At 43.0% G+C, this 15,541-nt stretch overlaps 1 protein-coding gene and 1 pseudogene across 1 annotated transcript; both read right to left on the reverse strand.

Moving 5' to 3' along the window:
• Nucleotides 1-6,562: 6,562 nt before the first annotated feature.
• LOC124968184 (olfactory receptor 7A10-like) lies at nucleotides 6,563-9,813 on the reverse strand (annotated as a pseudogene).
• A 4,543-nt stretch (nucleotides 9,814-14,356) lies between these two features.
• On the reverse strand, nucleotides 14,357-15,286 carry LOC124968185 (olfactory receptor 19-like). The gene has a single exon (XM_047530485.1). The coding sequence runs from the start codon at nucleotides 15,284-15,286 to the stop codon at nucleotides 14,357-14,359; it is 930 nt and encodes a 309-aa protein (XP_047386441.1).
• Between the last annotated feature and the right edge of the window lie 255 nt (nucleotides 15,287-15,541).

A 15,541-nucleotide genomic window follows, 5' to 3' on the forward strand; every position in this document is an offset into this window, starting at 1 on the left:
CATTACATTATGTGAATGTATACCACATTTTCTATATTTATTCATCTGCCAATGGACATCGAACGCATTGTTTTAAACTGGCTTTATTTTCTTGCTATCCTTTTGATTGCTGAGCTTCTTTCCATATTTTTTCTACATAGTGCACATGTATTACATAATACCATGAGAATGGAAGGAACAAAAGAGCAGGTGAAGTCCCAGCTCCTGTGGATACCTGCATGGATATCCTGTGGATGGTTTTCATTTGAATACAGAAAACAATGAGATAAGTGTGTTTATGGTGCTTGTCTTCAGGGATAAATTTCATGAAAACTGCCATCCATTGTAAAAGGATATAATCGTCATGGTGTGTGCAGAATCTCAAAGAAAATGCTCTGAAGAGGTCACTGCATGTTTGAAGAAGACGAGAGCCAGGTTTGAAGAATACCCATTGGAGTTATCAAAAAGGAGATCAACCCCACCCCACTATACACCTCAATAAAAGAAAGAAAATATGCCATACAGAGCAGTAACAAATTATATGTTAATGTGCATACAAATATACCTCCATGAACACCACCATTCTGTATGATTAACATGCATGAATAAAAGATTATATAATGACATAAAAATAATGTGAAACTCAAAGAAAAAATGAAACACAGACCTGCTTCTCTGCTATTGGATTGTGTAAAAGCCAGTCAAATAAATATAAAATAAACACAGGAAACATCAGTCTTATGTTTTCGGTAACAAATGACCAAATTGTGTTATTATTGTTACTAAATTGTTCTAAATTCTTTGCTTATTCCCTTTGTTTATTTCTTTCTCTTTAATATTCAATCTGCAAAAGTTCTGATTTTATCAAAAAGATATCATTATTTTTGTCTTTTGCATGGATGTATTTTCACTAGTTTATTCCTTTGGCCACCAAGGGGCTGTGACGTAGTAGGGATGTTCCCAGAAAGAAGGAAACTTTTGATCTTTGATCTTTAGAGTCTTTGGGGGAATTACTGATCTTATTAGACCTTCTCCTCTCTCTCTCTCTCTTCTCTCTCTCTCTCTCTCTCTCTCTCTCTCTCTCTCTCTCTCTCTCATTGGAAGAAAATGCCCACAACAGAAGGAACCTCAGGTTACATATATATGAGAGATTTGGGAACTAGAATTTCTGGGTTCCATCCACACTAACTTTTTCTTCATAATTATTTAAAGGAAAGACCGTGTGGTGATAACAGCTTGCCTACTATCCATGCTTCTCTGCTAGTGTGGCTGGGGGTACCAAACTGAGACTGGCACCAACATGGCCCCAGGAGGCTACGTTGTATGTGGGGTGTATGTGTGTGTGTATTTCACTGTAGACATGAAAACAAATTTCAGAGAAAGGGGACCTGGGCTCGATATACTCAGAAAGGTGACATACACCACCCAGGCCAGAACTCAAGTTAGCAAATGGAGATAGGATTGCATTTCACTTCACAGACACCTTTGTATCCAGCTGAATAAGGTGTCCACGCAACACCTGGCCTGAGTGACGCCTGGGGTCTTCACTACACAAGGAGGCAGCCTGGATCTTCAGCCCTCGCTGTCACCGTCTCCTGTCACCCTCCCTCTTGCTCATCTCCCTCACCACAATGGCTGCTTTTGTGCAACAGACATTGTAATTGCTGTTAATATTTTAATTATTTTTACTTAATGTGCAGAGTTTGCATTAGCATTCACTCTCTAAGTTTCACATTCTGTGGCTTTTGACAAATGCATAATGACATTTATCCACAGTCCCCTACAAAACCATGACTGTCCTAAAGATCTTCTCACTTCCACCTATTCATGTCCCATGCCTCCCCTCCAGTCTAATCAACTCAGTTTTGTGTTTTGTTTTGTTTTTTGCCATCTGCACAGGACTCTGTTGTCTTGAATGTCATAGAGTTAGATTTTTTATTGTGTTGGTTTTTTGGTCTTGGAGGTCAAACCCAAGGCCTCATATGTGCTCAGCTCTACCACCAAGGACATAGAGTTGGGCCACACAGTTGGAGTCATGCAGTATGCAGCCCATTGAGGTTGGATTTTTCACTTAGTGGTGAACACTTAAGGTTCTTTGATGTCTTTCTGAAACCTGAAACCTCTCTCTCTTCCATTGCTCAATCATGAATTTTCCATTGTGTGGGTGCATCACAGTTTGATTTACCTATAAAGAACACTTTGGTTGCTTCCAAGTTTTGACAAATATACATAAACCACAATAAATATTTATGTGTAAATGGTTGTTTGTTGTTCTTGTTTTTTTGCCTGTATGGATGTAAGTTTTCTACTGATTTGGGTAACACCTAAGCAGTGCAACTGCTGGAACATATACTAACAGTCCATTTAGTTTTGTAAGAAATTCCCAAACTGTATTCTGAATTGGTCATAATATTTTCCATTCTCATCAGCAATGAACACAGGTTCATATTTCTCCAAATCATTGCCATCATTTATTGTTTCCATTGATTTGAATTTTAACTATACTAATAGGTGTGTCATGGAGTCTCATTATTTATTTGGCAATTCTCTAAGGACAGATGACCTTGAGGACGTCCTCATGTGCTTATTTACCATTTGGATGTTTCTTTGGTGATGTCTCCACTCAGATCTTTTGCCAGGTTTTCCAATAAGGTCATCTGTCTTCTTATCAGTACCTTTTAAGAGTTATTAGTATATTTTGAACAGAAGTATTTTATCAGATATCTGTTTTGCAGAGATTAGCTCCCATCTGTGAACTGAATTTCATTTTTCTAACAATGTATTTCTCAGAGAGGAAGTTTTTGGTTTAACTGATCTGATTTACCAATTCTTCCTTTAGTGTACTGGGTTTTTGCATTTTATCCAAAAGGTCATTGTCAAGTCCAAGGTCACCTGAACTGTTCTCTGTTACCTTTTGTGATTTATACACTTTTGCATTTGATATTGACACTTGTAGATGATTTTGAGTTTACTCTTGCTTTGGGGATAATTCTGGGTCTACAATATTTTTCACGTATGCTGTATCAAACTTTAGAACAATTTCTTGAATTACTATCCTATCTCCATTGAATTGCCTCATCTCTTCTGTCAAACCACTTAATGGCATTTGTATGGGTCCGTTTCTGTTTCCATATTCTGTCCCACTGGTATACTTGTAATGTTGTCTGTTGATTTCACACTGTTGTGATTACTGTCTATTTACTATAGTCCTGCAGTCAACATAGTGTCAATCCAACTGTTCTGATCCTTGAAAAAGCTAATCTGAGTCTTTTGTTTTGCCAAATGAACCACAGAACTTGTTCATCAATAAAGTACAATGTAGGATTTTGATTGGGATTGGGAAGAATCCATAGAGTATTCTGACGAGGACTTACAGTTTGAAAATTTTGAGTGTTCCAATCCATGTATAAGAAAACTTTCCATTAGGGGATTTAATCTTTTTCTAGAGCTGTGCAGCTTCTCTCAAACATGTCCTGTAAATATTTTTCTATAATTAGAGCAAAGTGGTTTTAAGGGTTGAACCAGCTCTGCATCCCTGGAAGGAATCCCACTTGGTTATGGAATAAAATTATTTTTATACCTTGTTAGATATGATTAGTTAATATTATCTCATGTGTTTTTCCACAGGTGTTCATGGTAAATACTATTTTGTAGGTTTTCTCTCTGGTAAGTTGGGTTTTGTTCTTTTAAATGTCATTGTGTGTTTTTGATATCAGAGTAATTCTGACTTCACAAAATGAATTAGGGAGTGGCTCCTCTGCTTCTGCTTTCTATAGAACACAGTAGAGAATGAGATATTTTCCCCTAAAATGTTTGGTAGAATTCACTCAACACCCACATAGACCTGCTGCTTTCTTGTTTGTGAGGTAATTCTGATTCATTTCCTTAATAGATGCCTTAACAGATGTAGGGTCATTAAGTGACCTAGTTCTCATTCCGTGAGTTTTGGTAAACTGTGTCTTTCAAGAATTGGTTCATATCTTCTTGTTATCTGGACTATGTTCTTTGCAAACATTCTCAGCTCTCCCCATACTATGTGAGACAGAAAGCCAAAGGGGTGGGGAGATGAGTGATTTACCCCCCCAGTTGGGTAAGGCTCTGGTAAATTTGTTACATAGAGTTTTGGCATTTGTTTAGGAGAATAGTTGGTGTATTTTAAAAGGCTGAAACTTTTTCAAATTTTCAATTGGTATGTAAATATCATCCATATTTATGGAGTACATTGTAATAATTCAATATATGTATAAAACATGCACTGACCTACTCAGGACAATTGGCAATTTGTGTTCCCTATACATGTACCATTTCTTTGTGTGGAGAATGTTCCACCCCTTCTCTTCCAGATTTTTTAGAAAGTGCATAGTGAACTATTATAAGCTATAATCACCTTGCTTGGTATAGAAGACTAGAACGTTCTCCTCCTATCTGACCCATTGTTCAACCTCTCTCTGCCTTCCCTCTCCCTTCCCTTTCATTTCTCAGGGTCTCTATTCCATGCTCTGCTTCTATGATGGCAATGATCCAGTGTTCCTTCCTGAAACAGTGAGAGGCTAGTAGTTCTTAGACATACAGCCCATGAAGACATGAACATCTCACCTGTGGGTTGGGCTCCCAGACTTCCTCATTCTCACATGATCCACACTGTTGACAGAAATTTGTCAGAGTTGTCACTAAAGTGTGTGTGTGCGTGTGTTTGTTTGTTTGTGTAGCACATTATTGTATGGACACATCTCCCAACATACATTCTCAAAAGAATCTGTTTCCAACCAAGTCAAAGAATATAACTTTCCCCAACAACCAGGTGAGCTTTTTCCAACTCTTTATCATTAAAAATTCCAAAATCAACACTGAGGTGAAAGAATTATGCCAAGAGCATCCCCACTAAATCACATGCATCTGCAAATAACTTTCTGATGTTTGCTTTCTTACATGTTTTCCCTCTACTCATCCCTCTACCCTCCCTCCTATCCCCCATCCATCCATTCATCCTTCCCATACCCATCCATCCATTACATCCATCCACCCATCTCCCCATCTGTCCATCCAACTCCCCATCCATCTATCCGCCCATCTCCCTACGCATGCATCCATCCACCCACCCATCCATCCACCCATCCATCTCACCACCCATGCATCCATCGATCCTCCATCCATCTATCCATCCTCCCACCCATCCATCCATGTCCCCCATCCATCCATCCCCCATCCAAACATCCATCCATCTCCCCACCCATCCATCCATCCATCCCCCATCCATCCATCCATCCTCCCACCCATTCATCCATGCCCCCACCCATCCATCTATCCATCCCCCATCAATCCATCCATCCATCCATCCATCCCCCATCCATCCATCCATGCATCCCCCCACCCATCCATCCATCCATTCCCCCACCAATCCATCCTTTCATCCCCCCACCCATCCATCCATCCCCCATCCATCCATCCATCCCCCATCCACCCATCCATCCATCTCCCCACCCATCCATTGATCCATCCATACATCCTCTCACCCATCCATCCATCCCCCCACCCATCCATCCATCCATCCCCTCACCCATCAATCCATCCATGCCCCCATCCATTCATCCATCTATCCATTCATACATCATGGGATATTCTTCCTCCCTAGGCTGCCATGCTGGTTCTCCTTCCAGGGCCATTTTCACTCACTAGGAAATATTTTCTAACTCCTTAGCTCAGTTCCAGGGTTACCTTCTCATTGTGAAATTCCCTGTCACTCAGTGACAACTGGTCACCTTACTCCCATCACTTGGTCATGTGAATGATTTAAGAATGGTGCACAAAATATTGTATTAAACTAAACAAGAATTGACAAATATTTTCTGTTGCAATACAAGGAATAGCTGCAGGAAAGCAGGAGGAGAGATGAAGGAAGAAACAGGTGAGAATGAGAGAAAGCATAATATTAAAGAAGACAGGGAAGGAAACTGCAGGATGTAAATGAAAAGAGGCAGTTCCCCCTCCAACCCAACCAGAGAATCAGGTTTTCTGGCTTTGAGGCTTTGAGCATGAACACAACATCACATTCCCATCCTGGGACCATGGGTAGTCTTTCTTTCCAAACAATATTTTTAGACCAGTTTATCTTTTTATTCCAAAGATTGTAGATGAGGGGGCGCATGAAGGGGGTGAAGATGGTGAACCTCATCAAGGCTGATGCACTTCCGGGTGAGCTGTGGACAGTTCTAGAACCAAGACACCCTTAGACTTGCACAGTTAAATTGACAATGTGAGGCAAGACACAAACAGAAAGTACATTGTACTTCTGCTTAGTTGTACAAATTCCACTTATGAGAAAAGAGTGTTAGCGTAAGAAAAACTATGACCAACCTGCACAACACATCTACTACGTGTTTACAATAACTGTCAGGAGAAATCAACCAAGGCATCCACTGATGGATGAGCAAAAAACACATGTGGTACAAGCATAAGATGGAATATTACTCAGCCAAGGAAAGGATAAAGTCCTGTCACTCAGCACGACTTGGGTGGAACTGGAACTCATCATGTTAAGTGGACTCATCGGGCAAAGAAAGAAAGTTTCTGTCTATAACCACCCTCACAGGTATCTCCTCAGAGCGCGCTTGATGTCCTTATTCCTCAGACTGTAGATGAAGGGGTTCAGCATGGGGGTGACCACACAGTACATCACTGAGGTTATTGCAGTACAGCGTGAGTTCTGGGTCACAGCAGAACTGAGGTACACACCTAGGCTTGTGCCATAAAATAAGGAGACCACAGAGAGGTGAGATGCACAGGTGGAGAAGGCTTTGTACCTGCCCTGAGTTGATGAGATTGCAAGGATGGAGGACACTATCTTGGAGTAGGAGTAAAGGATACCAGTGAGGGGACAGCAAGCCAGTAGCAAAGCTGCAAAATACATCACCATGTCATTAAGAAAGTGTCAGAACAAGCAAGGTGGACCACCTCATTGATTTCACAGAAAAAGTGGGGGATTTCCACATGTGTGCAGAAGGAGAGCCAGGACACCATTAAGCTTTGTAATAGAGAATTCAGAACACTCAAGATCCAGGACATCAGAACCAGCAACACACAAAGTTGGTGGTTCATGACGACCTTGTAGTGCAGGGGGTGGCAGATGGCCACAAACCTGCATAGGTCATCGCAGTCAGGAGAAAGTTGTCCAGCCCTACAAAGAGTATGAAGAAGCACATCTGGGTGATGCAGCCTGTGTAGGTAATGGCCTTGCTCTGTGTCTGGATGTTCACCAGTATCTTTGGGATGGTGGTGGAGGTGAAGCCGATGTCCACAAAGGACAGGTTGGAGAGGAAGAAGTACATGGGCGTGTGCAGGTGGGAGTCTGAGATGGTGGCCAGGATGATGAGCAGGTTCCCCAACACAGTGACCAGGTACATGGAGAAAAGCCCAAAGATGATGGGCTGAAGTTCTGGGTCCTCCAAAAGCCCCAGCAGAAGGAATTTTGAAATCTCTGTGCTATTCCTTGGTTTCTTATGGTTGCTGTGACTATGAGAAAAAGAGAAAAGATGTATTACTATCCTTTGATTTCTATTTTGCTCTCATTTCCACTTTGTAGAAAAAGGCACCTTTTTATAGTTCTTCTGAATCTGGTCCCCTTCCAGGCATCACCCTGATTCACTGATTAGAAATTCCTTTCCATGTCTGAGCATTTCCTCAAGAGGTTTACATTCTACAATTATACTGAGAAATTCTTAGCACATCTGAAGAACAAAAGTTGAATATTTGCCATGTTCAATGAATGATCTAGAAAATGTGTGAACAGGCAGAAAAATGATGGCACAATCCAATGATGGAGAAAGATGATAAGCAATATTGAAAATGATGTAGCATTCAGATAAGGAGACACTTGGAAGAAAAAGTAACAAGGTCTAAAAGAAGAGAGTGAGTGGAGGGACGCTTAAAACTGGGTTTCTAATGAGACCAGCAAAGGTGACAAATCAGATTTGAAAAAAATATCTGAAGGACGACAGAGCAAGTGCCACAGGCTGTCAGGGAAGAGTGTCTGGCAGGAGGCAAAGACCATGCCAAGGCCCTGAGGAAGGTGCCCGTTTCATATGTCCAAGGCCAGCAAGGAAGCCAGAGTGGCAACAGGAAAGAGCAAGATGGACAGGGACGGCTCAGAGGTGAGAGCAGAGCAGTGACCAGAGGCTGGGAAGGGGAGTGGGGAGGGGAAGATATGGGTGGGCTAGAGGATGGTAAAAGTCACAGGGAGGAAATGAAGTCCTAGTGTCCCACAGCACAGCAGGGGACTTAAGTTCCCATATGTTTCATTTATTTCCAAATAGTTAGAAAACAGGAGTTTGAGTTTTCCTGTCACTCACAATGACAAATGCTGAAAGACATGAATGGGATAATCACCCCAATATTGTCATTAAACTTTGACACATGCAGCAAAATATCAAAAGGTTCACCATGAATAGATGCAATTGTTATGTGTGAATTAAACAAGGAAATTGATTTAAAAGGCGATTCTCCTTGTAATGTATTCTGTAGGACAGCTTCCTTGGTGGTGTGCGTCACAAGGTGTGATTACGCCTGGTGAGAGCAGCTGTGTGTGTGGCTCCTCAGTTCTCAGAGCAGACAGCAGCATGCCGAGTTCACAGTGTCAGCCCCAGTGTTGTGTTTGTTAGCACTGCATGAACACAGAAAGGCACTATGAAACTCCATCACTTTAGTTGTGAAATGTTGCACTATTGTCACCCAGTGCATAAGGACCTGGTGGGAAGCAATGAGAAAACGTGTCGAAAAGTCTAAATTGATTTACAGAAGGGGACAGTGGAGATGGATGTGGACAGAAAGAGCTGAACAGCCCTCTGTGCAGATGCAAAGTCATTGAATCCACATAGGGACCCTGCAGGCTGTGCTCATTGCATCCTGTTCACAGCAGTCTAGCTGTGGAATTCATCAGCATATCCATCAGGGCATGAATAGAGAGGAAGTTCAAGGACAGATACAGAACACAAGGGAATCATATTCAGCTAAGAAACAATGGATCCTGCTATTTGCAGCAGCGTGCATGGAAACAGAGCATGCTGTGGTTCACGTGTGGAAGTTAAATCCTGGCCTTACACAGGAAGAGAGTGGAATCATGGTCACTGGAGACTGGGAAATGTAGGAGGGATGGGAGAAGGAGACAGAGGACATAAGAACTCCCAAACTCTGAGAGGCAGGAGGAGCCAGCTCTGGGGTCTGCAGCACAGTAGGGGAACTGTGGCCACAGCAACCTTCCACACACTTCACAGTAACTACAAGAGCCTGAAGATTCTCAGCATGTAGGAGTGACTAATGCTGGAGGAGAAGCAATGCTGACCTCACTGACTTGCTCATTTCACCCTGCATGCATGTTCCAAATTTAGGGCCCTATACCACGTAAATAGGTAGTAATGTTATGTGTCCACTTAAAATACATTTAAAATCATTTTTACCACATTGAAGATTGAACTTGTCTTGTGCCCCTGAAACATCAAGACAAATGATTCTGCCCAAAGTTTTCTAATTCACACTATAAATTAGCTGCAGGACTTTTCTTTGGACAGAAGTGCACTGTCACTTCATTTCACCTGTCAATCTGAATCCTGGCACTGTGTTAGGGATCCCCTTAGGAATGTGGAAGCTCGGGGATGATGGTGGGCTGTGTCTTGATGAAGCCATCAGAAGGGCTGAGACCCCACAGGTCAGCAATGCACTGACACGTCCCACCCACCAGCCTCCCAGTTGAGCAGCACAGCAGCCCTGGAGTCTCAGGTATTCATCAGGGGAGGGCGTGGTTGACCTGGAGTCCAGCTCTGGGCCACCAGGACCCAGCATCATGAGGGGGTATTGTACTACATACCACCAGCCTGGAAAAATATCAAAATTGAACATTAAAAGCAGTTATTTTGTAATGCAAATCATATTTGCATGGTCATAACTTTAAAAGAAATGATTAGTTTGATCCTCATAATTTGGGCAGTGTCTCATACTACTCCCAAGTCCCGGTTGCTTTGGAACCACACACACACACACACACAAACACACACACACACACACAGCACGCTCTTCTCACCCCAGCCACACTATTCAACTGGAAGGGATACAAGGCAAGTTGCCAATTTCAGATTAACTTTTCCCTAAAGAAGGAAGCCATGGTAGTCAGGAACTCCAGTCTGTCAATGTCCCATCACAGGTAACCTTGGAGATCCAGTTTTGTATGGGCATTATCTGCCCTGTGTTTATAGAAACAAAAAATATGCTCAATAAACAGAAGGGGATGCTGAGGGGGGAACCGTCCAATAAGGCAGGGTCCCTAGGACACTGGAAGGAAGGGGACGCTCCTTGATTCTGGCGGCATTCCACCTCCCATGTGTCCCCACAGTGGCCAATAAAGCTGGAAGGGACCAAAACAAATAATGGACATCTTTTCAATGTCCATAACATGCATATCAAACACCCACGTGGGAAAGTTGAACACTGTAAGCCAACAATTCATGAAAGGAAGTTTACCAAGGACAGAAAAGTGCTTTCAGCACTGTTTTTAGGACAGCAAGAGAACCACTTCCCGGAGGCTGCTGCATCTCCCTGGCCATTGTCTCCACAGCACTGGACACTGGGTGAGGCAGGCCCCTGTCATATTTTTCTGATATGGTACTTTACTATGTAATACTTAGGCTTTGGTGTTGACCTCTTTTAAAAATATTTTTAAAGGTTTAAGCAGCAATGATAGTTGTGTGATCATTGAATACATGTGATCCATGTGTGATAATCAGTCACACATTGGACTGCTGTGTGTGTGTGTGTGTGTGTGTGTGTGTGTGTGTGTGTATGTGGCTCCTAAGCAAGCAGACCTGGGAGTAGTATGGAATTAACATCCCCATCACCCTCAACATCGATCACTCCTGTGTGTTGGGAACAATCAGAACCTCCTCTACCACCTATTTCATATCCACAACCAGCAACTGTGACCACACTACTCACTGAGCAAGAGAGCACTACAGTCATTCCTCCTGTGAGCTCCACCCTGTGTCCCTGGCCATCCCCTCAGTTCCCTGCACGTCCTCCCAGCTCTGGTAGCCACAGCTCCTCCACTTCTAGGACTGATCTCTTTTTGGACAAAAGTTAAATTGCCACTTCTATTTTCAGCATCATAAATAAATGAATCAATGAATTAAGCAGGAAAGCAGACCATCCAACAGCCTGATAACCACAGTCTCCCAGGTCAGGCAGTTCTGGTTTGACTCTGGATGACCTCAGTCAATGCTCTTGGTGTCCATTCTCAGGACCTCTCCTACAGGGCCGCTTGGGTCTCACTGATCTGGGTGAGTACTCTGAGAGCAAGAAACCACCACGTCCTGTCCAGTCCAAGGTGGAGCATTCTGAGGAATTGCAGAGAGGAGACATACACAGCTCCCCAGAATTCTCATTAGGCACGTCCTCACTGTGGCAATGCTGGGCACATGATTAATTCCCCTGCTGGACAGTGTTCTGCACCAAGGACGTTTCTCTTTCTAGGAGATTCTCTACTCCCAAGAGACATGGTTCAGAGTCAGGAGAATTCAGTCTATTACTCCATCTCACGCCCTCTTCTTCCTTCCAGAGGTTTAACCTCATGAGCTGAAGTTCTCTCCCAGGTCTGACACAAGGAACCTCTCTGGATTAGGTACCTTGGATCTCCACAGCCTTGGGTTGTGTTGGAGACACGGCCCCTGATACCTGCAGGAAGTTTCTATCCCCCTCTTCACCCAAGCTTATAAACCATGGGTACTATCTTCTTGGCTTTATGACACTGTCCCCAGACCAATTAGAACATTCTCTCAATACATGGTCAAAGTTGTCATTTAGTCCTTCATTGACAAAGCCTTTGGTAATTACATGTGAAAACATTTAGATCTTTCATGTGTGAGGCTCTGAGATTAGTACCTTACAAATAGTCTCTTTTATTTTTCTCAGAGGTCACTTCTAGCTGGGTGCACTGTCACCCACCTGTAACCCCAGCTACTGAGGAGGCGGTGGTGAGGGGATCGCATGAGCTCAGGAGTTCTGGGCCAGCCCAGGCTCCATGGAAATGCTCACATCATGAAGCTCAGGGAGACTTGTTCACTAAGTGCCCTGCATCTCCAAAGCATGGACTTTTGGTCAACTTCAGAAAACTGTCCTCCTCTCTGCTCACTGGGGAGTCAGTGGGGGCCAGAGAGGTTGCTCACACTTTATTTTCTTTATCATTTTTGTCTTACTTTTCATTGTTATTGACCCACATCTGGTGCAGATTGATGGGATTCACAGTGACCTGCACACCAGGGGGCACTGGTCATGCCACCTCCCTCCACTCTCCCTCCCTCCCCACAGCAGGCAGCACCGTCCCCAGCAACACTTCCTCTCTAGCTCCTCCGTGTTTGGGTTCCTGTGTGGGAGAGGGAGGGGGTGATATCGGCCTCCTGTTTCTGCCTCATTCTGATCAGTTCCACATCCTCCTGCTCCATCTGTTTGCTGTCAGTGACAGGATTTCATCCTTCTTTATGTCTGATGCTCCCTCTGGCGTATGGGTCACATTTTCTTTACCCTTTGACTGGTTGCCAGGTGCACAGTTGAGTCTATATTTTAAAAATCTCTCTAATAATTCAAAAATATACATTATCTTTACCTGATGTCACCCAGCAGCAGGAGAGATCACTAAAACTCATTCCTCCAGTGTAACTGAAGCTTTGCACCCTTTGACCAACAGCCCCTTCTTCCCAACACACTCTTCCCACCCTCTGTGACCACCTCTCTGCTCTTTTTCCTATGAGGTCATCTTGTTTAGGTTCCACACACTGGTGACATCAGGCAGTGTGTGTCTCTCTGTGCCTGCCTTATTTCTCTGCACAGTGTCCTCCAGCTATAAATGACCCCTATTTCTTCTTTATTAAGACTGCAACATTCTGCTGTGTATATGTAGCTCTTATTCTTTTGTTGGGCATTATAATCATCCATGATAGTGGGAATAGTTATGCCATAGTGAGACATGCAGGTCACGTGATTCAATCAATCTCAATCCCAGTACCTTCCTTATCCCTCCTCTCTCCCTTCCCTTGATCTGCTGTTCTATTGATCTCCCTTCTAGTATTATGAGTATTATATAGTTCTTTAATTAATTTTTTAAATATATATATATTTATCACCAAATATCTGTGGTTCACGTGGTACATTAGAAAGTGACCATTGTTGAGTTTCCATTCCAGGTAACCAGGGCAGGTGGGAAAAACAGGCATGTGTGTAGGGGACACCGAGTGACCTATGCACAACATCCTGGCCAAGGCTCGGCAGGGCAGGATTCAATTTCTTATGGAAACCCTCCTTTGCTCATGAGCACTGAAGAGAGTTTGGAACATAAAAGATGAAATTAAAATTAAGTTAGTGTAGATGTACACACAGTTCACTCACCTGCACTTTAATGTTTACAAAAAAAATTTAATGAGTGAGATATTTTGTTAATGTTGAAGGAGTCATGATTTTCCTCAGAAGCAAGAATTATTAAGCAAGAAGAGTGACTTTATGTCCTGAACAGTAAGAACTTTATGCTGAATCCTTCAGTCACTGAATAAACCCCTTATGCATGGAAGATAAGATTTCACATTTCAAAGAGTAAATGTGCAGCATGAGAAATAGACCTTTCATGGAGGTGTGACTGAAAACTCAAAGTCTGATTGACATTTGAAAATGTAAGGTCCTCTGACTCTAATACCACGTTGAGTCCCTGATTTGTGTAATTTGTCCTTCTGGTTGTTTTTAGTGTAAACATGTAAGATCATACAGGTTTAATGTGTATTTGATTGCAATGTTTCATTATTACTCCTTACCATGGAATACAGCATGTGTTGAAAACTGTGCTGAATAAGAGCATCATATACCTATGACTATAAACTCCTATGATGAGCTGTAAAGTCATTGGTATGTTGAAGTTTACATTATAACAAACCAAATAAGGCAGCATTACAGACAGTAATAAAGAACAGAACAATGAAGAATTGTGGCCCCAGTTCTTCCTCTATAACAAAATGACATAAATGACCCCAACTGCAAGTGCAGATTATTCCAGAGGATGAATGCAATTTCTCTCTGTGAGAATGACAGGAATCTCAAAACTGCCTCTGATCTGAGATCGGGAAGAACACTAGGAAAGTAGAAAACTGAGAGAGAGAAAAATATTGGCTAACAGAGCAGAAAACGTATTAATGAGGTTGCTTCCATTTGACAAAGAAGTTGAAATGAAAGAAATCAAGACTACAGGAAATAAATGGAAAGAGCACATTCTATGTCAGGATCAGATTAAGGAACTAGAATTTCTGGCTCTGCAGGTTAGCACCCTGGGACCTCAGGCAGTTCCTGAAAAAGGTCTCCTCTAGAGCTTCCGACTGAAGGGTCTTCTCAGAGCTCCCATGATGTCCTTATTCCTCAGACTGTAGATGAAGGGGTTCAGCATGGGGGTCACCACGGAGTACATCACTGAGGCTGTGGCACTGGAGTGTGAGTTGTGTGTAGCAGATGAACTGAAGTACACCCCTAGGCAAGTGCAATAGAATAAGGAGACCACAGAGAGGTGAGATGCACAGGTGGAGAAGGCTTTGTACTTGCCCTGAGCTGAAGAGATTGCACGGATGGAGGACACTATCTTGGAGTAGGAGTAAAGGATGCCAGCCAGGGGACCACAAAACAGCAATCCTGCTGCAAAATACATTACCATGTCATTCGGAAAAGTGTCAGAACAGGCCAGAAGGACCACCTGATTAAGTTCACAGAAAAAGTGGGGGATTTCCATGTCTGTGCAGAAGGACAGCCGCAACACCATTAAGCTTTGCAACATGGAATTCAGGGCACTGGTGATCCAGGATGCCAGCACCAGCAACACACAGAGTCGACGATTCATGATGACTGTGTAGTGCAGAGGGTGACAGATAGCTACGAAGCGATCATAAGCCATCACAGTCAGAAGGAAATTGTCCAAAACTCCAAAGAGTATGAAAAAATATATCTGTAGGATGCATCCCTCATATGTTATGACCTTGCTCCTTGTCTGGATGTTCACCAGCATCTTTGGGATGGTGGTGGAGGTGAAGCAGATGTCCACAAAAGACAGGTTGGAGAGGAAGAAGTACATGGGTGTGTGCAGGTGGGAGTCTGAGATGGTGGCCAGGATGATGAGCAGGTTCCCCAGCACAGTGACCAGGTACATGGAGAGGAAAAGCCCAAAGAGGAAAGGCTGCAGTTCTGGGTCCTCTGAAATTCCCAGAAGAAGGAATTCTGAAATCTGTGTCTCATTCTCTGTCCCCATGAGGTTTTCTCTCTTTAAAAGACAGAGAGAGAGAGAGAGAGAGAGAGAGAGAGAGAGAGAGAGAGAGAGAGAGAGAGAGAGAGAACATGGCATAATTTTATGGAATAATTTGACATACATATTGTCATTTCCATTTCACACTGGAGACACAATTCCTCTGCTTTCTGCATTAATCTGCTCCCTTTAGGGGATCCTTTGCCATCTCTGACTTGGAATTCATATCACCCTCACACTTTCCCCAGTAGATTATGTATT

This window comes from Sciurus carolinensis, chromosome 17 (genome assembly GCF_902686445.1).
Source record: "Sciurus carolinensis chromosome 17, mSciCar1.2, whole genome shotgun sequence".
In the NCBI taxonomy this organism is placed as follows: domain Eukaryota; kingdom Metazoa; phylum Chordata; class Mammalia; order Rodentia; family Sciuridae; genus Sciurus; species Sciurus carolinensis.